Source organism: Melanostigma gelatinosum, assembly GCF_949748355.1.
Source record: "Melanostigma gelatinosum genome assembly, chromosome: 24".
NCBI lineage: Eukaryota > Metazoa > Chordata > Actinopteri > Perciformes > Zoarcidae > Melanostigma > Melanostigma gelatinosum.
In genome coordinates, this window is record NC_136657.1 from 3,205,301 (window position 1) to 3,229,113 (window position 23,813).

General features: G+C 43.9%; 4 protein-coding genes across 8 annotated transcripts; 2 read left to right on the forward strand and 2 right to left on the reverse strand.

Moving 5' to 3' along the window:
- Window positions 1–7,225: 7,225 nt before the first annotated feature.
- Window positions 7,226–9,262, reverse strand: ccdc122 (coiled-coil domain containing 122; the record flags this gene model as incomplete). The annotated part of the gene is made up of 6 exons (XM_079296819.1): window positions 7,226–7,322; window positions 7,423–7,496; window positions 7,600–7,716; window positions 7,807–8,205; window positions 8,752–8,867; window positions 9,229–9,262. 6 exons carry the CDS (start codon window positions 9,260–9,262, stop codon window positions 7,226–7,228), a joined length of 837 nt encoding a protein of 278 aa, XP_079152945.1.
- Window positions 9,263–9,581: 319 nt separating this feature from the next.
- Window positions 9,582–12,730, forward strand: mtrf1 (mitochondrial translational release factor 1; the record flags this gene model as incomplete). Of its 2 annotated transcripts, none has more annotated exons than XM_079296447.1 (9): window positions 9,582–10,062; window positions 10,283–10,380; window positions 10,461–10,542; window positions 10,631–10,738; window positions 11,607–11,779; window positions 11,868–11,985; window positions 12,076–12,212; window positions 12,306–12,404; window positions 12,593–12,730. In XM_079296447.1, exons 1-9 carry the CDS (start codon window positions 9,666–9,668, stop codon window positions 12,728–12,730), a joined length of 1,350 nt encoding a protein of 449 aa, XP_079152573.1. In that variant the 5' UTR covers window positions 9,582–9,665. The 2 variants fall into 2 exon arrangements, with proteins under 2 accessions (XP_079152573.1, XP_079152574.1); XM_079296448.1 differs by having other exon boundaries at window positions 12,306–12,382; window positions 12,593–12,704.
- Window positions 12,731–12,764: 34 nt separating this feature from the next.
- wbp4 (WW domain binding protein 4) lies at window positions 12,765–16,005 on the reverse strand. Of its 2 annotated transcripts, none has more exons than XM_079296445.1 (10): window positions 15,911–16,005; window positions 15,659–15,731; window positions 15,510–15,572; window positions 15,167–15,293; window positions 14,766–15,071; window positions 14,562–14,656; window positions 14,427–14,469; window positions 14,108–14,304; window positions 13,787–14,016; window positions 12,765–13,679 (listed from the first exon to the last, which is right to left on the reverse strand). In XM_079296445.1, coding segments are annotated over exons 1-10 (1,350 nt in total). In that variant the 5' UTR covers window positions 15,913–16,005; the 3' UTR covers window positions 12,765–13,465. The 2 variants fall into 2 exon arrangements, with proteins under 2 accessions (XP_079152571.1, XP_079152570.1); XM_079296444.1 differs by having other exon boundaries at window positions 12,767–13,679; window positions 14,394–14,469.
- A 918-nt stretch (window positions 16,006–16,923) lies between these two features.
- LOC306797034 (glycerol kinase-like) lies at window positions 16,924–23,703 on the forward strand. Of its 3 annotated transcripts, XM_079296201.1 has the most exons (21): window positions 16,924–17,081; window positions 18,752–18,825; window positions 18,921–19,027; window positions 19,136–19,213; window positions 19,323–19,402; window positions 19,495–19,632; window positions 19,718–19,827; window positions 19,910–19,976; window positions 20,156–20,173; window positions 20,756–20,791; window positions 20,886–20,953; window positions 21,035–21,077; window positions 21,161–21,241; window positions 21,331–21,409; window positions 21,536–21,632; window positions 21,719–21,803; window positions 21,987–22,107; window positions 22,194–22,337; window positions 22,430–22,516; window positions 22,696–22,782; window positions 22,960–23,703. In XM_079296201.1, exons 1-21 carry the CDS (start codon window positions 16,989–16,991, stop codon window positions 22,968–22,970), a joined length of 1,704 nt encoding a protein of 567 aa, XP_079152327.1. In that variant the 5' UTR covers window positions 16,924–16,988; the 3' UTR covers window positions 22,971–23,703. The 3 variants fall into 3 exon arrangements, with proteins under 3 accessions (XP_079152327.1, XP_079152326.1, XP_079152328.1); XM_079296200.1 differs by having other exon boundaries at window positions 20,886–21,077; XM_079296202.1 differs by lacking the exon at window positions 20,156–20,173.
- Window positions 23,704–23,813: the final 110 nt, after the last annotated feature.

Below are 23,813 nucleotides of genomic sequence, written 5' to 3' on the forward strand. Positions count from 1 at the left end.
GGCCTCATCTGGCCGTCTGTGCGGACACATCTGCAGGAGAAGCTCACAAATCCTCCTTTTTGTTTGCGGCGGGGGGGGGGGGGGGAATGCAGATAATTTAACACAGCGGAGTGAAACAAACCGTGACTTTTCCCTAAAAGCATATTTGTTCTGCGATCATCTTAGCGAGACTCTTCCTCCACAGACCCTTTCTTGCACAGCAGAACTACTTGGGGAGTAATTTTGCTCTCTTGCAAAAATAAACTGCAAGTTAACTGATCGATGGAGCTGATCCGTGTCCGAGATTTACTCCCCAGTGTGTTTTAATCCTCTTTCATTGCTTCTGAAACTCTTATTTCTGCGTATCATCCATGTCCTCGAAAGCCTCCTTCATCCAGCGTCTGGTACATCGTGTGCAACCAAATCTGAACACGCGCTGTCTGAGGTCAGCTTCTATCACTGCGCTGCTTCCTGTTTGCTTCCCGTTTCTGAGACGGGAAGAGAAATCAGCCGCCTCCTCTTCTCACCTCACCCCGGTTTCCACTTCCATTATCTTATTTTAAAAGCGCAGTGGGAAGACATGCAATTTCAACAACCTCTCGCCATCATTATGTGTCATTATACTTAGAACACTGTCCTGCAAATGGCATCTTCATCTTTATTTGTTCGTCTTGAGACAAACACGGAATGGACGTTGATTCTGATATGGTGAACGATTATGGCTTTTCCAAACCAACTGTCATGGCCTTTAAATGATGACATGGATATTAAATTAATGAATAAATCATTAGCAGTGGCGCTCCACCTTTCATACACGCACTTTAACATTAAATCAGACTTCTATTTAATTATTTACAGTCTGGTGTCTGAAGATAAAATGCCCCCCCCCCCTCCTTCAAATTCTTCCCTCGCGTGGAGCAACACCAGCAGGAAGAAAACGCAGGCGGAGGCGAGGAACAGAGAGCACCAACACAGTGGAGAGAGAAGCCTGCCCGTCTCTCAGGTGTGACATTTAAAGCTCATCATTTCCCTTGATGCACCAGCGTCCGTCTGCTGAATCACTGCAGCATCCGGCACGGGAGACGATGCTGCAGTGACATCACCGTTACTGCCAAAGACAAATTGGCAACGCGTTGCGACTGAATCGACATGAAGCAGCTATTACTTTGTAGAAACTGCAGCAGACATAAACACAGCAAACGGATATCCTTCACCATTGCAACTCCGCTTTATGTTCATTTACCAGGATTTACTGCACTACCACAGCCTATATTTCAGATATCAGGTAATTATCTATTTATGTTGCCACTGAGGTTTTCCATCAAGAAACAAGGAAAACAATGGGCATTGATTGCCTTTTTTTGCCTGAATAATCCCTCTTCTAAACTGAATTACACCACATGGATTGATACAAAGATATGCTGCGTTGATATGTAGGTCAAACACAGCTTACCCCCCTCCTCTCTTGAGGCTTCGAGAAGAACAAGGTGTTCTAGTACATATCGTATACAGCTGACTCGCACGCACCCCACTCGTATATGCACGGATAGACAGACGTTTCCATTATATGCATTGTATCAGCATCCCCATCGAAGACAGCAGGAGCAGCATTACATATGAGTATCAGGAGTGGGAAATAAATAATATATTCTAACGTGAGGTGAAGTAAAATGGTTCTTTAAATAGTTTCTGCACATGTGCAATGTCATTTGTCACGATTGATTTAAAAGCACGCTGAGCTTCCAGACTAATTCATATCTCCTCTCGCTCTGCAAAATGTTCCCAAGCAAGATCTTATGTCCCTCCTTTATCCAACGCCGACACCAATGCTGTATTTGTAACTTTAGAAATGTGGGAGCTGAAGGTTGGTGCGACTCACACCGACTCAGGCTGATGAAAACGTACACAAAGAAGCACACATTGAGGCTTTGAGAGCAAACAAAGGCAGAGGAGGGGTCAGTGTTTCAGCAGCAGGCACGATACAGCAGAGCGTGTCAAATACTGCAGATCTCAGAAAATCACTGACTTTTCAGGCGTTCACCTGCTCAGCATTGTCTGTTTTGTCGCTCTGTGTGATTGTTCTGTGTGAACAAGACATAAGCTGCTGCCACGGCTTACAAATATGAAGAAAAAGATGCGACAGAAAAGCTTGTAATGCGACACGTTTTCAAAGATTCACCCCCCGAGGGAGTCTCTCTGGTAGTGGCTGGTATGCTGGTATGAAACACCTCAGCATTGTGAAATAATCAGCTGAAATGTGCTTTAACGTTGACTGCGATGGGTGTTTTCGACTTTATCTCGGACTCCTCACTGACCTGCAGCCACTCGGCCCACTGACGCTCTCTTCTTCTAAAAAACACAGGAAAAAAGGCAAATATTGGCGTCTAAACACCCACACACACCTGGTGTACAGTACCGAGTGGTAAACAAGCGGCCTCTTCGCAAGCGGGAGTTGAAAAGGGCTGCTGGGTTTGTTTGCATGCTGTGTTTATCTCTGGTCTGGAACCCTTATTTAAAGTGACATAAGAGAAGCACAGCCACAAAGCGTGGCCACTCAGTTTATCATTGTTTTTGCAGCCTGCGGCGAGAAATGTCCTATTTTTAACCTATTTGTAGTGTTTGAAAAAGGGGATCCTGCAAAATGAACTTCCTTCTTCCAGAAAAAAACCAACTTGTCCTCGGCCGAGGGGTGAGCTTTGTGTTTTTTAGTTCTCCGTCATAGAGGAACAGTTTAGGAACAGAACAGGGTGGGTGGATGGGAGGATGTTCATGGCTTTGATTGGCGACGTTTGATGCCTTGTGAAGAAAGAGGGTGAAAAAAAAGCTGCTGCAGAGTGATAAAAGTGCAGCTGTGGTTTCTGTTTGAATAAATCGGGAACAGTATGTACGGGACGGTGCAGAGCTTTTCGATCTCTGTATGTCAGAGACAATAAAAGACACTGGGAGAGAGAGTATATTGAAGTTCCACTTCCTTCCCACCATTGCTTCCTTCTCAGTTTCATTCATAATTTAGTGTCTCACTGCTCTGCCTGCAATTAGGGTACAGAGAGGAAACGAGTCCAGGCAAGTCCCCTCCTCTTGCTAGCACGCACACTTGTCCGTATGACGTCATGCTCGACCCGGGACTCCCTGCTGCTCCCTTTAACTAACCACGATTACAGCTGGAGGGTTAAAAGTGCCTTTACAAACATGACTCACTGCTGCGTGGGTGGGTGAGAAGCACAGACTCTGCCCGCCTCCACATTTTGGCGGGGGGACCAAAGACATAAACAGAATACTGTATATATGTGTATATATATATATGTGTGTGTGCAAATAGATTCATGATTCATTTGAGTCTAAATGAATCCCTATTAGTCACGATGCCTGTCACAAGTGGTCACGCGTCTCTCAGCGAAGCTGCACGCCGCCCACATGTGTTCAGTAATGTAAGCTGGTTTTTGGACAAAGACTTGCTGAATGTGTCCTAACATGCGTTTTTAGAAAGAGTCTGCTAGCCGTGGATACCAGTGCGTTCGAGCAGTGATTCTCAACTGGTGGGTCGCGGACCCGTTTTCAGCTTTGCCTGACAAAAAAAAAAAGAAAAAAAGATTTTATTTTGAATGGCATTTCTTATGCAGCGGAATTATTCCAGCATTTACGGCACTTGTTCAGCGGTGCAGGAAAAACACCGACCAATGCGTTGTGAATCACATCACGTGATGAAGCTCAGCCAATCAAATATAAGTATTCTGACAAGTTTCCTGACTTGAGTGAGATGTACACACACCGTGACACACGGGGGGAGACGAGGACATATGAGCAGAGCAGGACTATTTATTGAGGTGTGAGTCGTGAAAGTCAAATCATAGGACGATCTCCAAAAGAGAGAAATGGCCAGAGAGACCAGAGTCATGAGACTCTGAAGAGTTCACCTCTATGAGTCTGTCCAGTCAAACACTAATTTCTTGTTTTAGAAGATGAGAAAAATATAATATTGTGGCTTTTTCACTTCATCCTGAATGAACTGAATTTATTGCTGCAGGGCAATTCAGTGAAAATTATTTTGCTAAAATGAATTTCGTTAAGTAATTTATTTTATAATCCAGCTGTTATTTTACTTGAAATGAGAAGAACATTTATTTATGTATTTCTATGTATTATTTATAATCCATCCAGTTAAATTTGAAAAATGAGAATATTTGTTAAAATATAATTGATGTGTGCTTTCTTTATTTGATTTGACAGTTGTTTACTACGCAGAGACGTTACTACTGCTAGACTTCTTGAATCTAGATATACCCAAATTATATATATATATATATATATATATATATATATATATATATATATAATTTGGGTCGTGGGTCCCGGCTTGTCATTAAGGGGTGATGGTGGATCCCGCAGCCAGACCAGTTGAGAACCACTGCGTTAGTGTGTGTGTTTGTCTGCGTTGCTCAGGTAGCAGGGTGTGGCTCCGTTATGGGTGCGTGTGTGTGTGTGTGTGCGTGTTAAAGGTTTCGTTTATTACATATATTTTTGGCCTGGGCTATTTCCTGAAGTCAAGCGAAACCTTTTCGGCATGTCACGCTATTACATTAACAATTCCCACATTCCTGATGCAACGTCACACACACACACACACACACACACACACACACACACACACACACACACACACACACACACACACACACACACACTGTGGACCAGTCTGAAGCCCAGCCACACCCTTTAATAGCTCTGCACACCTTCACCTGGTTTCTTTGGAAAATGAACGCCCTCGTTACCAAATAACTCAGACGATTTGAATCATCAATGAATCACATGCTGACAATAATTACTGCACATCTAAGCACATTACAGCAATGTGAAAATCAGGCCACGATGTTTAAAGTTGGTTTCGAGGTCAGCCGGTAAACAGCAGGCTGGTGTTGTTTAGTCTAACGAGAACCAGTGGGAGCAATTCGAGGCCAGCAGAGTCACACTGGTTCCCCCCGTGTCTTCTGAGGGATATCCCTCCTCACCTCTTTTTAATTTGGCTGGCCACACACTTTGTTTCCCCCTCCCTCTTGCACAAACACAGACGTAGAGCTGTCTCGTGAGTCAGGATGAATCAGCTTTGTGGGACGGACCCTTCTCCGGAGTTGCCTGGATAACTTTACAGAGACGGTAATTACTTGCACAAACAAAAGAAGGTCAATGAACTCCCTCGGGTCTCTGGAGGTATAGCCATCCTCAAGTGTACTGAGCCGGCGCGTGAGGCAAACAATTACTGGTAGCACGGAAATGTAGGTTTCTCTGGGACTCTGAAACGGGCGTCCATCTTTCTGAGATCAACTAATCCTGACTTCTCTCCTGACTGCTGCGACCTGGAGAAGAGCAAGGAGGTTCACTTTGTGACTGAACTGCTGATGTCAGAGAGGAAAACTATACTCGGGTGTGTTTATGCACACAGAAGCTCAGCTGATTTCGAACCCACACTTGAGTCAGAGGAGGTGAAGAGCCTCCCACCACTCACCAGCTGCTGGGTGGGAGTCAGTTGTTTATGACTATTAGATATCAGCAAGGGGTCTGGTTTCATGATGGCTGAAACGTTTTGTTTGTCTTTTATAAAAACCCCGCAAGCATCTTGAACCGGAACCTGTGGCTCCTGTAAAAACAACAGCAGATGAGTCACAACACATACTTTCACAACACGTTTATCTTCAAACTGACTTGTTTTCTAAATGGCTTTCACAGAAGACAGTATCCCAGTCTATCTCATTGCAGTTTAGATAGCGTCAGCGATTTGGTTTCCACCTCTATACCGCTCTGCCAACACTCAGCAGTCTACCACACACGACGGATTGGCACGCACTCCAAGTCTCAAGTCTTTTACAGGGAAAATATAAACTCCAAATTGTCATATCAGCTCAGTTTGTTTGTAAATCCCTAAACTCCCCCTTTATATTTTAGCGGCCAAGTGGAATAGAAAAATGTGTCGCAGCCAAATAAATAAAACCAGCAAGTGGTCGAGGGCTGGTGTTACAGTCGTTCCCTAATCAGCGAGGCTAAAATAGCTCAGCCTGGATGACATTTATGTGGAGTTTCATATAAAGGAGCTCACTGCTCCCCAGTGTAGAAACCTCTTGTTTTGTTTGTGCTACACAGTGCGCTTGACAACAAATTAAATTGCATTAGTGTCGTCGCAACAAATAAGTGTTTTATTTTAAGAGTGTTTTTGCCCACATTATAGAATCAAGAAAGAAATATCGTGTAGAAATAGCCATTTGTTGTGTATTTTTAAAAGGCTTCAGCCTCTCTGCCAGTGGCATTCCTACATACACTGGCCTGTCCTTTCTAAGAGGACGTTTTGGGCAGTTTGCTGGACATTAGCCCGTGACTTCATGCGTGTAATATACTGTGTTTCGGGGGGGGGGGGGGGGAGCGGAGGGCCGTCCGGCTGAGGACGCGCTAATAAGGTCAGCCAGACAGAGCGGCACTGCGGTGACGCAGGGAGCCAGACCGGCTGGACGGACTCCCCAAGTGCACCTTGAAGGAAGTGGCCCACCAAACTACATATTTGTGGTTGAGTGGGTAATGAAAACACATTTGCCCGTCACCTCACACACATTCAAACAGACTCCCTGGTTGTGGAGGAATGGCCACGACAAGAATTCTCTTAAAAAAAAGGACAGTTTCATTGTTGAGGTAGTTTTGAGTTCTGGTTGAAGTGGCACAGTCCCGCCCTTGTTAGGGCGGCAGTGGGACTGTCACCTCGCATCACCATCACGCGACCCAGTGGAGCGGAAGCTGCAACAGCGTGTACCAAAACAACACCATCACATCGACAGTTAGAGGAGACACTTGGCTTCTGTTTTGCATGGGTCGCTGCTGGAGAAAATCGATGAACTGTCACCACCCGACCTCAAATCCCATCCCACGCACTGCTGATTTAGTCTCGGAACAGCAGAACAAAGTGCATGCTGTCCTGTTATTAAAGGACAAACTATTTGAGAGCGGAGACATATTTTTAATACTTCTATCGCTCAGACAAAACGTGTGCATTTCATGGATCACATCCAGCAAGAACGGTTGTGAATATCAAACTACTGAGGCTTTTCTGATGACATCGATTTGACACTGCTGCCTCCTGTTGTTCAATTGCAGTAACAGCAAACATTCCTGGTCAAACAAATAGAACTACAGGCGTACGTTCAACCTGACAACAAATGCATCCTAATGTTAAACGGCATCATAAACCATGTTGATTCACGTGGGACTTTTAAGGACCACTGACCGCTGAGTCCTGAGATGACTCCAGCTGCCCTTTGAGCTCGGCTAGCTGTCTCTCCATGTGGTAGACGTCTTCAGACATTTGCCTGAGCGAGTAAAGGAGTAAATGTACTTGTGGTTTGTTACCAAAATAACACATTTGTACTTGTTGGTATCCTCATATAGTTGCATTTATTTTTTGTTAACCTGTGAACTGCCTGGGCCCTGCTCAGTTGGCAGTGGAGGCGCTTGACGATGGCTTCATAGCGCCTGTTCTGGATCTGAAGGAGCGAAAACAAAATTACAATCCTGGCCTTCAGTCCTGATATCTTTGCTCGTGGTTTCTCATAGATGTCAGTCATGTTGACTTCCTTCTTGCCTTACCTCTATGTCTTTCTTTATCCGAGTATGGGTCGCAAACTCTTTCTGCACTTGCTCTCTCTCCTTCGCGATAGTCTCCCTCCTCGCAGAGATCTCCTTCTTCAGAGCATCATTTTCACTCTGCAGAAAAGAAAAAAGTAACAATTAACGTGATTTGTAAAGTTTAGAATATCAATATAATTCAGTATCATCCAGTTATTTTTACTCCACCGTTGCCATTTGCACCGTGTTTCCATTTGGATTCTCCAAATCTTCCTTCAGCTCCTCTTTCTTCTGCGTCAGCATCCTGACCAGTGCTCTTTTCTCCTCCAGCTCTTTATGGGCCTCCGTCTGTTTCGCCGCATGCAAAACAGCTGCTCTGTGACCCTCCATCTTGTTTCGGTAAGTGTTGAACCGTGCCAGTGCCATGTGAGCGTTCTCCTCCTTCTCGCTAATACTGATCTGGAGTTCTGTGTTTTCCTTGCTGATGGCCGCAGAGCGGTCATGCAGGACTTTGGTCTGACGCTCCAGCTGCTCCATCTCGCCCTCCAGCATGAGGAATTCCCTCACTTTAGATCTCAGGCCCTGCTCTGCCATCTCACCTTTCCTCTCGACATCTGAAAGAGTTGCCTGGATGAGGAACAAACCAAAATGTCCAAATCAGTGTCGTCTCTGCAAATATTCATTTTTGTGATATAAAGGCATTTGAAATAAGCAGGTAGATGAGATGAAAGAGAGGTCAATGTGTCTATTCCACAGTTGTATTGCATGGATGCATATGCCTTATCATAAACTATTTGTAAGTGCAAAAACTTCAAATTGAGTTAGATATGTTGTACCAAATGTACTTTTTGCACTATTACATTAAACCATACAACATTCTGCCTCTTTTTTGCTAAACTACTCCTGCATTTGTCATGTGTTGTGTGTTTCATGTGACTTTTGAACATACAAACACTTCATTTTTAAGCAGCTGAAATATACGGCCCTGTGCCACCACAATATTGGCAATATATTAAGTAAAACCAGCATATTTGGGGCATCAATTCCACACTAATACCAACTATTTCTACTGTTACTACCACTGCTAATAGGAAATGTGTACACAGAATAATGTGGTTTACAAGCAGTGTTAGTTTGAGTCGACAATGAATTAATCTAGGGGTAAAGGTGAACCTGCAGGGAGATCAGTGTCTTCTGTTTCTCTTTCAGGGACTCGATCTGGGCAAAGCCATGTTGGCTGACATCCTCCACTGCCTTGGTTAATGAAAACCCACGTTTCTCCTGTGTTCCTGAGGGACACATAAGTATGTTTAACCAGCTGACTGTTAATGCCTTTAGCAATCACATTTAGAAAGCAGTATAAAGCTTTGTTGGCAGCCAAGACGTTAGGTCTATGTAGCTACATGAACCCATAGCTAATTGTGTTATGGCTCCAGTTAAACAAGCACATCAAAGTTAATGGTGAACAAAAAAGAAGCTTAAAAAAGGTCTACAGTAAGCTAAAATCATGCTAGTTAATAATTGGCTGACAAGGTTATGCTAGTTAGGATTAGCCTACATTTATTCATTGTTAAATCACCTTTCATAAACTCGGTTGAACATAGTTTTATTGATTTATGTGATCATGTCTAACTATAAATAATATCTTACCAGCTTCACTCTCTCTAAAGTTAACGGTAGACATTTTGACCGTCAGCTAACGTTACGTTTGCGAGCCTTAAAGCGGTTTAACCATTGACGTGCCAAAATGTTAACGTTAAACGCTAAGCTAGGTTAGCTAACACTCCTCAAATTGATGCAATAATAACATTTGTATTTGAATGATTAAGCAACTGAGCTTATGAAATACAATTTATTGAAAAAATAAGCCAACTATTAGCTAGCGTTTGTTCATTATATCAATGGGCCGAAAAAATAATGGGCCACTACATTTCCCAGAGTTCAATTCGCTTCCTCGACCTCGTTTATCTAACTACATCCGGTTACGGCTAGCTACAGTAGCATTGATCTTTGCAGCACTTGTAAACACTTTAACAACACGTGTGTTAATTGTTTTACTGAACTCGTTGCGCTCTAAATGTGTTACAATGCTCGTTAATCGCTGTTTTCGACTGTGCTCTTTTTGTAGCCGTGTGGTTTACAGCAGCAGAGGAAGAAGAGCAGGATGGAGGACACCTACAGGACGCACCGGTCTGAAACATGTTTACATCACTCAGGTGCAACACTTGGTCACAGAAGCACCACGACGCCTCTATCACAGGGATTTGGGGGACTTGTACGAGACCGAGTCTGTTCAGCGGTATCTCCAGCAGCTCATGGAGGAGTTCAGAGACATTAACAAGAAGTTACAGCACACATACCTCAGCGAGTCGGACAGAAAAGTGCTTCTGAAGAAACACACAGAGCTGCTGCCTCTGGCAAATGAGTTTGAGAGGATGGAACAAGCCCTGAAAGACCTCGAGGAAGTCCTGTCACTGCTGCATAGTAAGTGTTTGTTTCGTTTCTGTCAGTTAAAGCTGGCAAATATTAGTATTTGTCTTGACATTTTGAATTTAAGGTCTTAAACTGTATTAGAATGTGTTTCATGTCAATAAAGGTATTGCAGTCTGTATTATTAAGCACAGTTGGCGTCCATGGTCTTCTTAAAGTCACTCTTAAATTTGAGAATGCTAATACCACGAGCTGCATTCCCTCCTGACTGCAGGTTCAGCCGGTACCAAAGATGAAGATGAACAATTGACCCAGCTGTTGAAAGAGGAGGAAGCACACTTCTCCTGCAAGATTTTGGCCTCAAGGAAAGATGTACGAACACAAAAGCGTGATGAAATAAATGTAGAGATGTGTTATAAGGCAGTTAAAGAGTGAATCTTCTTTCTCTCCAGTTGGTCAAAGCTCTGGTGCCCACCGACCCTCTTGACTCCAGTAATATTCTGCTGGAGGTTGTATCAGGACGAACAACAGGAGGTACGAAAGAATGCAAACTGTTCCTTCCAACTGCTGATCAGTAACAACATGCAGTATGTTTTCTTAACATCTGTTCATGTGGTTTCAGGTGACATCTGTCAGCAGTTCACCAGAGAAATGTTTGACATGTACCAGGGTTTTGCCTTTTATAAGAATTGGGACTTTGAGCATCTGAACTACACGCCTGCTGAGTTTGGTAAGCCACATATGTGTCTGTACTCTATTATTATGAACTAGAAAATGCATTTCCTGCTGAAAATGCGTTGGAATGCTGAAAGGAATCTCAAAAACATTGCTGAAAATAGATATCCAACTTTTAAAAAATTGCAAAAAGCTTAATAATTCAAAAAGTTGAAAGATTACAAATATGAAGTTATATCACCCCTCTCCTGAAAGAGCTGAACATTTTGATATTCGAACGGTTTCTGTAGCTTAAAAGAATTACAGCGGTAGTGATATTTGTTGTAGTAGAAGTTGTAGCAGAAGTATTATTAGCAGTATAAGTATTAGTAGCATTTGAATAAGTACTAGCTGTAGCAGTAGTGATATTTGTAGTAGAAGTTGTAGTCGAAGTATTAGTAATTAGAAGAAGTAGTAGTATCAGTAGTCGTAGTAATAGCTGTAGTAGTGGTCGTAGTATTTTATATAACAGTAGTGGTAGTATAATAAGCAGTAGTAGTAATAGTAAAGTCAGTTTTTGAAGTAGCAGTAGTAGTAGTACTAGTAGCAGTCGTACTAATAGCTGTAGTAGTATTAGTACTGGTTATTAGTACTGGTAGTAGCAGGAATAGCAGTATTAGCAGTTGTGGTATAAGTAATAATAGTAGTGGTAGTAATAGCAGTAGTGGTAGTAATAATATTCATGGTAGCAGTAATAGCAGTAGCAGTAGTAGCAACAGCAAAAGTTGAAGTAGTAGTAGTAGTAGTAATACTAGAAATATTAGCAGCATTCCAACAATTATTTGAGCCTTCGCAGAGCCATATGCACATGACCAGGGAATATTTTTACCTCAATACGCTTGTTCTTTTGGGAACAAGCGTATTGACTTGACTGTGGTTCTCAGGTGGTGTGCACCATGCAGCAGTGAGAATAGCTGGGGACAACGTGTACAGACATCTGAAGCATGAAGGAGGAACTCACCGGGTGCAAAGGATCCCTGAGGTGGGCCTCTCCTCCAGGATGCAGCGTATCCACACAGGAACCATGACTGTCATCATCTTGCCTCAGCCAGTGGAGGTACACTTTACCTTCTGCTTTTCATCAGTCTGTGTAATATTAGCATGATTTTAAAAAACATAATTTTTTTTGTGCCCTGTGCTCATAGTTTGACGTCCACATTGATCCAAAGGATCTTCGCATCGACACATTCAGATCTCGAGGTGCCGGGGGTCAAAGTGTCAACACCACAGACAGCGCGGTTCGCATCGTTCACCTTCCCACCGGTAAAACATGCCAGAGCAGTTCTGCAGCCACTCCAGACTAGAGACGGTTATGCTTTCATGTCTTCTAAACGTCAGACACCCTTCAAACAGGTACAACAGCTGAATGTCAGCAGACTCGCTCTCAGCTGCAAAACCGAGACACTGCCATGCGTGTGCTGAGGGCCCGGCTCTACCAGAGCATGATGGGTAAAGAGACCGTGCAGAGGCATACAGCACGGAAGCAGCAGGTGAGTGAACTCCTCTTGAACAGGGAAATAGTAATATTCACAGATCCTTGTCTTTTTAAACTGTCTTCATTTCCTATCTGTGTCTTACTCCAGGTGGGCACACGTTCTCAGTCAGAGAGGATTCGTACTTACAACTTCAGCCAGGATCGTGTCACAGACCACAGGACTGGGTATGTTACTCGAGATATTAAGGTAAGATATTAAGGGAGTGTTTCAAAATTCTCCATAAATCACAGGAAACCTGTACATTTTATGTTTGTCATTTTCAACCAGTAAACTTCTCGCAAAACTGATCTGTCGTGTCTTTATTTGTTTGCCTTTTTAAGTCTGCTTCTCATGAGTTTAAAATCAATGCCACATGTGTTCTGCTCCATGTGTAGGAGTTCATGAGAGGAGGGGAGGCTCTCCGTGATCTGATCGCTGATGTACTTGAGCATGCAGAGAGGGAGGCTCTTCTGGAGGTGGTGGAGAGCAGCAGCAGCCCGAAACCAGCGCAGTCTGGCCAATCTGCAGACTGACACGACTTCCAGCCGAGTGTGCAGAACATGCAGTATGCCATTTAGTGGATGGGGGCTAAAATATACTTATTTATTTTAATATAAATATTAATGTAAGCTTGTGCAATAGTCACATTGCAAATGATGCAATGTGAGCCAAACTGCAGTTCACTCATACTTAAGGTTTTTATTTTTTAAATAAAACTTTGAATGATGAATTAATATTGTTTCGCCTTCATACAGTTGCATTTCAAAATCATAATTTACATTTTCAGTATCCGGATGGTCATCATTTATTGAGATCACATGTTTCCATCTTTGATCTTGCTGCTTTATGAGAGTTTGAGAATCAAATATGTTTCCACAATGATAAGAAAAATACAAATACGGAAAATACAAAACATTAGAATACCTGTATATAAGTAAATCTGCCTGTACCAGACAACGGGATGAAATGACAATATTGTATACATGAGATAAGACTAGAAAAGTGTTGCACACCTTCATTATGACAGATGTCCGTACAAAGAATGTGGATTGCGTCCAGTGGGAGACATTTTTATAATAAGAAATAAACATATTTTAAGCTTTTTTTTTCATTCTCAGCTCAATTTTTCCTAAAAAAAGATGTGTGCATCTTATGTAAAGAAAAGAAACACCAATACATTTAATATGCTTGAAAAATGTTTAAAAAAAAAAGTTCCTGGAAAGTTTGTGTAAAAGTCTTCCGCTGCATGAAGTTTTTATGTATTTGGGTCAGTCGTCGTCGTCGTCTCTCCGTCGGAGGCTCCTGGATTTGCCGTTCTGCGTCTTGTTTTTCCTGAATGAAGCGGGTCCACTTTGCCCTCCGATGGATGTGATGATGCGCTCCCTGAACTTGGGCTTTGGCTCTCGCGGCAGCTCGGCTGGAGCGCTGGCGCTGCTGTTTCTGCTTCCCTCCACCTTAGGCAACTGTAGGTCCACCTTGGCACTGCAGAGGGAAGACAAAGAAACGGTCAGAGCTTCTTCAGTAGCTGCTGGCACATGTATCAGGGTCTGTAGGCTACATATACAATCATTGGATCAATCAGCACTTACTATGGATCCTCCTCTTCCCGGATCTTTTCCCAGGTCCCATATGGATTGGCAGTTTTTGGCCTTCTGGCTTGTTTCTTCACTGGTGCCGCCTCTACCTTTTTCTCTTCAGGTTCAGCCATTGTGCGTTGGACCTCTTCCTCCTTTTTCATCTCTTCAGCCTCTTTAGGAGCGTCATCACTCATTTCATCTTCTCCCTGCTCCTCTGATGGCTCGGCTTCTGCTTTCCTTTTCTGAAAACAAAGGAGGAGGAAAAGTGTGACGTCTGGATTTGTTTTTGTTACACAGAATCTTGATAAGCAGAAGATGAATTCCTCCTCTCACCCTGAGGCTGATCTTTGCAGCGTTGGACTGCTGGCTTTCTTGTTCAGGGACTTCAGGCTCCTGAGGTACCAGGGCTGCGCTGGACCTCTCCTCTCCTCCTGGTGGGGGCGGCTCCTCCTGACTCTCTCCCTCTTTGTTGGGCACAGTTCCAGGTGCTTCAATTGAAGGAAAGCCTGCTGGCTTCTCCCAGCTGGTCTCTGTGAGGTAAGGAAGATAGCGCATGTGATTATCAGACAGTATCTCCATAACGAAGACGTGGTAACAGGGGTTTTAAAAAATATTCCACCTCCAGTCTCTGAGTTGTAGTAATATGTATAACCATCAGGACTGACAGCTTCCTTCCATGGACAGCCTGAAGAGCTCTAAAGACAAACAATGTTAACATATTAGCAAACAACAATTTGAAGTAAAATGTATAGACTAAAAATGCACAGAAACTATGACAAACATTAACCTCTGTCCGTCCAGGCTGTGCAGAAGCCGGGTTTTCTCCCCGGACACCCTCTGGGTTTTCTCCCCGGACACCCTCTGGGTTTCCCCATTTAGATTCTGTAGTTAAAATACAACGACAACATAACGCCAAAACCAGGTTGGAAAGACCCAGTTTGTATCAAAATAATATGAGAGTATGTTGGTTGTGTTTTCAAGTTCTTCTCACCTCCAGTTATTGTGTTGTAATAGTACATGTGTCCATCTTCTGTCCGTCCTTCAACCCAAACCTGAGCCTCTGTTTGGCCTCTGGACTTCCAGCTCGCTTTCGCTTGATTTTTCTGTTTTTTGGCCTGAGGTCCTGCCCGGGGTCCGGCCCGAGATCCGGCCCGAGGTCCTGCCTGAGGTCCGGCCCGAGGTCCTGCCTGAGGTCCGGCCCGAGGTCCTGCTTGAGGTCCTATCTGAGGTCCTATCTGAGATTTTGACTGAGGTTTTGCCTTTGGTTGTGGCTGTGTAGTTACTTGGGCTGGTAATCCTAACACAAAAACATATATTTAAAGTTATGAAAGAGCAGAAGCTCCTCCTGCGTAGGAACACATTACATTGTATTTGAATGAAATGTCAAATTACCTGCCGACTCCCTTTCCATCCTCTTCAGATCTTCCTCATATGCCTTCAGCGCAGCCTCCTCCATTGCCGCAAACTCTTTTGACATACGTGCCTCCTGCTTGGCCTTATCGATGCTCTTCTTTTTAATCTGCAGGAGGAAAGATAAAATGAGACGAGTGGTAGAGGCTAGTAGCCAATAATAAGAGAGCTTTAGAGTCGGAGTGTAAAGTCTGGACCTTATCTCTCCTGCCAGTCCCGAGGACAGTGCCAACATGGGCATGTTTTTCTTAGCTGTGTATGTCACTGAGAACCGCCATTGATTACAAACACAGAAAGAGTCAGTACATATGAATGTTAATAATACCTCAGAGATCTTTGCAGCCACATTTTCTTTGTGATTCTTCCCTCTTTCGTGGAACTCAACGCTCTGCAGAGCAAAACAAACATGAGGAGACACATTGGCATAATATGTGGATACAGTCTTCAGCAACATGAATCTTTCGGCCAACTCACAGGCTTATTGTCTGCGATCCAGCACTTGCAGTACTGGCAGAATTTCCTTGGTTGTGACTTCCAGTAGTCAGCCCTGAAAATGCACAAAATTATCATTCATTATCGAAACAAGTATGAATCATATCATCTTTAGCCTGGACAGCTAACGCGGCTAACTAGCTGGAGCTTTTCATGCTTCTTTATTCAACATTATATTGTAATAATACTCACTAAACTTACAGAAGATTTCTCTGATTGTATCTCAATACTTACATTTCAAGCCTTGGCGGTTTAAAGTACGACGAAAAGTATTTAAAACGAACCAAATAAAAAGACAAACGCTTCCCACATTTCAGGAGTGACAACAATGGCCGTTTATTATGACGTCATCGCCAGTCGCCGTAGAGATGAGTCCTCGAGCTGATATATAACATATTGAAAAACACATTAGAATTAAATATATATTTATATATTAGAGTTGATACATACATAAAACAAGTTTTGATACTGATGGAGAGCTACGGTTTCGGATTTGGTTTTGAAAGACGTTGGTTATCCTCTTGTTTTACACTCGGTATCGTTTATATTTTACTTCTTATTCTCTGGAGCCATGCATGCTGTCCCATATGGTCTAGCGGTTAGGATTCCTGGTTTTCACCCAGGCGGCCCGGGTTCGACTCCCGGTATGGGAACAACTTCTTTTAAACTCTTTCTAATGCAAAGACTGAATTTTATTCATATAAAAGCTGACGTTTAATTTAACTGGAAACTATGTCACAAAACATGAACTCATAGAGCTTAGTTAGACAATTAAAGGAAATAAACGAAGCCGCTGGACACAATATGGTTAATTGTCCATCTCCCAAATATTCAGCAGTATCTTTTGAAATACTTGTGAGAAAACTTTAATTTCTAAAAATGTATTTTGCATTGAACACAAAAGCACAATAAATTCAGTATGAATGGGATATTATTCAAATAGAATAACTGTAAGAGAAGAGCCAGGGCTATATCAAACTCTTTTTGGATTTTTGAAGAAACCAAACCCCAAATTTCCCCTAACACTGTTAAGTATTTAAAAACAAAACGTGTTTAACTGCTTTGAATATAATCACGGAAAGAGCCGTTCGTGTTTATCTGTCTTTTTAGAATTTCTCCACATAACATATTTTGCTGTTTGTCACTGTTGCGCGAGACTGGTTTGCGTCATCATTGTGCACCCGGGACAAATAGTGCGTAGAAGTCCGCGACGGACCACGCCCCCTCAGTCTCTCCTTTATCTTGAGCCGTTTTGCCGGTGTTTTGCCGGTAATCAGTCTTCTAATCCAGTGGAGAAGCTCTCGTGCTGCCCATGAACGGGACCATGGCCGCGTGCTCACACCGGATAACGTTAGGGCCGTTGGTGGCTGCCATCGACCAGGGCACGAGCTCCACGCGGTTTCTGGTAAGAAGGGAAAGGTGTTGGAGACAAATGGTGAAATGTTACCATTCAGAATGCCATTTAAAACTATATCTTGCCATTAAAATGTGGCTAAACTCATTTATTATTGTTTATTGATACATCTTACTTAGTCCATGGCAAGTATAGCAAAACACAAGTGTATTTAGTTTTTGCTCTCCAACTAGAAGGAACAGATGTTTTTATGTATTGTTCTGGTGTGTGGCCATTTCTCGCGACGTCGTTTGGATAGCTCCTTCGTGTCATTTCCTTGATGTGTAATGACCGCTGGCAAACGAAAGAATGATTTCTTGTCTCTATCAGCTCTGCTGCCACAACCAAAGACAGCACAAAAGTTCACCACCGATAGGTTATGCGACTCAGCCGTGCATGCCAATGGCTTTGTGTGTACTCCAACATGGCCGACAGCTAAACTGTGACGTCACACGAGACCACTCCATTGCTAAATATCGGACCAGATCTGTATATATGTACTCTTCCAATGACGAGAAGAGAATTGTCGACGACCGTTGCTTTGACGTCTCGGACCCATCCACTGACAAACTGATTATAAGCGTCGAGCCCTTTGTAGCACTCCAACTCGTCTTTCGTGTAAGGACTGGGGGTGTTCACGAGATACGCGTAGATGTTGGCGTAGTTTACCGATGGAAGATAAGTAGGATCGGCACTGAAACGATCTGCACTCATCGTATAGGGATCCAAGTTACCAATAACCTTCAATTTGGCCAGGTAGCGAACCTTTGATGCACTATCCAGTGATTCAAAGTATTGTATTTTCGCCGCACTTCCTTGTTTACGCGCCGCCATGTAGGATCTGTATGTACTCCAACATGGCCGACCGACCTCGTAACTAAGGAGATCGTGACGTCGGTGAGACCACTCCATATTCAATGTTTACTCAGCGCAAACAGACACGTGTGTTTGTTTACATTGTACGTGCATGTCATTGTGTGCGTGTGTGTAGGAATTCACTTTCAACTAACTCCTAACTTCATCCCCCCCCACACATATATATATATATATATATGATCCGACGTTAAACTCATATCACGCAATGCTGAGGCTGCATCTCTGTGTTTCGCCTGTTGTACACGCTCGACACGTCTCTGGTACCGACTGCTGTCACGGGCCGATGAAGCTTCGGTAACCTTCTCATGTCCAAGTTTAATTTATATTTCCTTTATTAAATACTGTTCACAAACGAATTTGCAAATAAAATCACTGACCACTTATAAAGTGATCCGCACATACTCTAGTGTACGCCAAATTCCATTCCTTTATATCTCGAGAGATGCGTGACAGCCATTTCTCGCGACGTCGTTTGGATAGCTCCTTCGTGTCATTTCCTTGATGTGTAATGACCGCTGGCAAACGAAAGAATGATTTCTTGTCTCTATCAGCTCTGCTGCCACAACCAAAGACAGCACAAAAGTTCACCACCGATAGGTTATGCGACTCAGCCGTGCATGCCAGTGGCTTTGTGTGTACTCCAACATGGCCGACAGCTAAACTGTGACGTCACACGAGACCACTCCATAGTTAATAGGGCACCACAAGCACAAACTGTCCCACAAACAAGACACATGGTCACAGATTCTGTTTTAATTTATCTGTGGCTTCTTATTAGAGCTTCTGCCATTTCTCTCTCTTTGCAGGTGTTTGATTCAAAAACAGCAGAGCTCCTCAGCCATCATCAGGTGGAAATCAAACAGAGCTTCCCCAAAGAAGGGTTTGTGTAAAGCTCCGATACAACTCCTTAAAGATGCTTACATCATTTAGAAACGTGTAGATCTGATTTGCTGGTTTTTTTCCCCTTATTTTCAGATGGGTGGAGGAAGACCCCAAAGAAATTCTGCAGTCGGTGTACGAGTGCATGGACCGGACGTGTGAAAAGCTCACCCAGCTCAACGTGGACATCTCGAACATTAAAGGTATTCATTCACACGTGGTGTTTATGCTCCCCTGGAGACGTGTTCATTTATTTCAAAGACGCGTTAACGATCTAAAATCTTCGGAAATTGTTGCTTGAATCTGTCCAGCTATTGGAGTGACCAACCAAAGAGAGACCACGGTTGTTTGGGACAAAGAGACGGGGGAGCCCCTCTACAATGCCATCGGTAACGTTGTGTTTCCATTCATCCTGGTACAGATGTGACATTCTTTACGAATGTAAGCGGTCTGGATGTGGACACAAACAGCAGATTGATTTTTTAGTTTGTCGTTCAGTTTGGCTCGACCTGCGGACTCAATCGACAGTTGAACGTCTAATCAACCAAACTCCAGGAAAGAATAAGAACCACTTGAAGGCGAGTCACGCTCCGCTCTCTCTTGTTCGTTCATCGTAACGCGTCGTTCTTAATTCAAGCACCTTGCTGAGTCGTTTGTTGTCGTCCCGCAGCATAAGACGGGGCTCCCCATCAGCACCTACTTCAGCGCAGTGAAGCTCCGCTGGCTGATGGACAACGTGGACGAGGTCCGCGAGGCCGTCGTGTCTCACCGCGCCATGTTCGGCACCGTGGACTCCTGGCTCATTTGGGTTCGTAACAGTTGTGTAGATGTCATGATGGTGACAAGTGCAGAAACTGACTCTTTGTGTGTATTATTTTATTTTTTTCCAACAGTGTTTAACCGGGGGCAAGTCAGGCGGAGTCCACTGCACAGATGTGACCAACGCCAGCAGAACCATGTTGTTTAACATCCACACTTTGGACTGGGACCCAGAACTCTGCACGTACGACATCCGGCTGTCACTCAAAACACTAGTTTATCAACATTAATAGCCTGGAAATCATTCTGATGCTCTTTCCCGTCAGGTATTTTGGTATTCCCATGGAGATCTTGCCCCGAGTGAGGAGTTCTTCTGAAATCTACGGTCTCATGGTAAGCATGCATACAGTAAACCCTGCTTACAATGAGTCTATCATATTCCTGTTTTATCCTAATATCTTCACTGCTGTGTTGAAAGAGTGGTGTTCTGTTTTAAGTGCATGAATGGTTGACTGATCAATTATTTTAGGCTTTTATCTTGTGTGCCATTGTCTCCCCTCTCTCACTGGTAGAAAATTTGTTCTAGCCGGGTAAGTAATACTCGCCATCGCATCATTTGCCTCATCATGCACAGCAACATGTCATGCTTTTCTGTGGACACGCCGTCACACAGTGCATTTCCAAGATTCACGCGACGGCTCATGCCTCCGTAAAACGTCCTGCAGCGCTGATAAATTCCCCCGAAAATAGAAATGTGCGCTACCTGCTCGGCAGCAGACAGAAAAAGTTAGCGACTAGCTGGTGAACATGGAGGAGCATTTAGATATTTCACACAGGAGTTAATGCAAATCGAAACAGTTTAACCAATCAGACAGCAGAGAAACGGCTTGGTCACAGACATTTGTTCAGTGACAGGACCCAGCAACACACACACACACACACACACGAGTGTGTACATGTACGGTGTGTTGGAAATGTACTGGATGCTCCCCGTCCCTCATTGCTTCTGTGGTGGCATGTCAGCCTGACACCGCGTTCATCTAGTTCATCCATTTGAACAGTCCATCCTGTCAAAAGGAATAGTTTGAACCAAAAATACAAGTAGAATCAATGTGACTTCAGCATGAAGTTCCCGGTTCACTTATTAAACAGTTCATCTCTTCTTTTGGCAGAAATCCGGAGCTCTCTCAGGTATCCCCATTTCAGGGGTAAGTTCATCTCTAGTTTTGCTTTCCAGCGTTGTCTCTCCATCGCAGTGTTCAATGGCTCCACCTGATGGACTTATGTGTGACTCAAACGCAGTGTCTTGGCGATCAGTCGGCAGCGCTGGTTGGACAGATGTGCTTTCAGGACGGGCAGGCTAAAAACACGTCAGTGGCTCTGTGTGGTTTCATTCTCTTCAGATGTGTCGGTTCTAGTATCAGTAGTTTGATGTATTTTGTGTTTTTCAGCTATGGAACTGGCTGCTTTCTCCTGCGAAACACAGGAGCCAAGGTACAGTACGACAGATGAGCATTTTAACGGTGACATCTGAGCACGTTCTGCACACAGTGGCGTTGTTCTTCTGTCGTTCGCAGCCTGTAATGTCTGACCACGGCCTTCTGACCACTGTGGCTTACAAACTTGGTCGAGACAAACCTGCCTGCTACGCACTCGAGGTACAGCATCTTAAATGCACTCATATTCCTTTCATTATTATCAGTACTTCTAATCTCAAAAAGATCTTCTCTCTGGTGCTTCTTGCCAGGGCTCTGTGGCCATTTGTGGAGCCGTGGTTCGTTGGCTGCAGGACAATCTGGGGATCATCGGATCGTCTGAAGAGCTCGGTACGCGTATAGTTCTGACGTTTCTTCACTGATTACTTGAGTCTTTATATTTAAGGAAACACGGGTCTGTTTATGTATTGTGGTTTACTTTTGGTGAACCCTTTTCCCCTTTCTTTCCCGTTGCAGAGAAGCTGGCTGCATCGGTCGGTACATCCTACGGCTGTTATTTTGTTCCTGCTTTTTCAGGTCTTTACGCTCCGTACTGGGAGCCCAGTGCTCGAGGGTAAGTCCGAGATCTACCCCGCAGCGCAGCTAAGAATCAAACCATCGGCTGGAGTTATTCACGCAGCCGTCCTCTCTGGTTCACAGGATCATTTGTGGGTTAACGCAGTTCACCAATAAGAGTCACGTTGCCTTCGCTGCTCTGGAAGCTGTGTGTTTCCAGACTCGAGAGGTGAGCGCTCTCTGCTTCTCTAGAGTCCTGCAGCCTGGCACATGATGCACACGCTAACTAGCCCAACCAACTTGTATAATACTCAGTTTTAGCTGAAAAGGCATTTCTAAGTTCATATAAAAATGTGACACTGGGGTGACAATCGCCCTGAATGCTTGTGATATTTTTTGTGTTTGAATGCAGATACTGGACGCCATGAACCAGGACAGCGGCATCCCGCTGACTCAGCTCCAGGTGGACGGAGGAATGACGTCCAACAGGCTGCTGATGCAGCTGCAGGCAGACATCCTCTGCATCCCTGTTGGTAAGATGTCCATTCATGTCTCATCATGTTTGTTGGCTGTATTGCGACATGATTGTTCTTCTTCTTGTCGTCCTGACTGTTTGCAGTGAAGCCGTCCATGCCCGAGACCACAGCTCTGGGTGCAGCGATGGCGGCAGGAGCAGCAGAGGGGGTGAGTGTGTGGAGCCTGAGCCCAGAGGACCTGAGTGAAGTCACCTCCGAGAAGTTCGAGCCTCAGATCAACCCCGACGGTACGGTGAGCCGCCGCCGCCGCTGACTGGCAAAGACGCGTCCTCAGTAGCCGCCGCTTTGAAAAGTGAAAGGTCTGTCTGTGTGTTCTCAGAGAGCGAGTTCCGGTACGCTCGGTGGAAGAAGGCGGTTCAGAAATCCATGAACTGGGAGACGACGGAGCCCGTCTGTAATGGAAACGGTAGGAAGTTTAGCGCTCGCTGACGAGCCAAATTCAGACTCTAAAAGTTGAATAGATGTTTTCCCAAATATTAAAGGATAAATATAATGCCTCCTGATATATGTATGACTGTCTGTCAGTAGGTTGGTGTCTTTGTTTTGTTGTATAACTGCTCTTCTCGCTGTTTAAATGACCAAAAGGTGAGGCGAGTATCTTCAGCAGCACCCCCCTGGGCCTCTACATCATGGGCAGCATGTTGATGTTAGTCTGTGCCAAATACCTCGCAGGTCAGTGTCGACTGGATGATAGACGGCTGCATTTCTTTGTGTGTTTGACTTTTAAGTGCATGTGGTTATTACGGTTTGATGAGAAATAACAAAGCAAATACATTAAAGTGAACAGTCATTGATTTCTTTGTATTGTGTTTGTTAAATTAACAAAATGTTCTGGTTTCTGTCCATCAGGCCCCGACTGAACTCGTGGAGGCGAATTGAAACAACGCTCTTCATGCCGGACCACCACTTCACTCATGGGACCTTTTCTTTATCGTCTTCTCTTTGAATGTATTTTTCTGTGCAGCGGGCATTGGTACATTGGAGATTCATTTCAGCGGGAGTTTGCGTGCAGTGTTTATTTCAGTCAAAACTCTACCAATAGTAGTTCATGTTTTGGTAACTCTGCGTTCCGTGTTATTCCAAACCCTCCACTATGAGGCACAGAGCACTTTATGTTGTCATCCTGTTGGAGCTGTGTTCTAACAGAGTTTAATATATTTATTTTTTTCTGGAGTGTTTGCAGTTCATGGAGTTATTTGTTGACCTGAAGGGATGAAATCACTGTATTCAAAGTGCTCTTTTGGAGTGTAACCACACCTTACTGATGGATATTTATGAATGAATTGAATATAATGGAAAAGTCGTCTTTCATGTGCAAGTAAAATTAGAGAAACGGATTTAAAATGATGGCGAGCATGAAAGCAAAGTGTGCTGCCAATCCGAGCGCCGACTGTGGAATTTGAAGAGGAATTGTTACATGTGGAACAATGATCTCGCTGCACTTTGGCTCCTCCCTCATTCCCTTCATCTCACACTAGATCCGAAGAGGAAACAAAATGCAGCCGGTTCAGTTTGACACGTAATCGGGGAGGGAACCGGGTGTGCTTGTGAAAACCCCTTTATGAATGGAAACCGGTTTTATGGGGGAATGCGTGTCATGAAAATAAAGTTATGTACTTGTGAATTGTACGGTTACTCTTTGGTTTCATGTCTTTAAAGATCAGAATATATAAATGAGGCTGTGTTGTGCCACTTATGTCCAG

Bases quoted from the DNA above. Each gene is read 5' to 3' on its own strand.
- wbp4 (XM_079296444.1), bottom strand. The intron at 15,072-15,166 runs GTAATTTGACAT...TTTTTGTGTTAG, and splicing joins GATGGAAAGGGAGTCGGCAG to GATTACCAGCCCAAGTAACT. The intron at 14,305-14,393 runs GTGGAATATTTT...CTTACCTCACAG, and splicing joins CTACAACTCAGAGACTGGAG to AGACCAGCTGGGAGAAGCCA.
- LOC306797034 (XM_079296200.1), top strand. From the start codon at position 16,989: ATGAACGGGACCATGGCCGCGTGCTCACACCGGATAACGTTAGGGCCG. The intron at 21,410-21,535 runs GTACGCGTATAG...TTCCCGTTGCAG, and splicing joins CGGATCGTCTGAAGAGCTCG to AGAAGCTGGCTGCATCGGTC. The intron at 22,517-22,695 runs GTAGGAAGTTTA...AATGACCAAAAG, and splicing joins GCCCGTCTGTAATGGAAACG to GTGAGGCGAGTATCTTCAGC.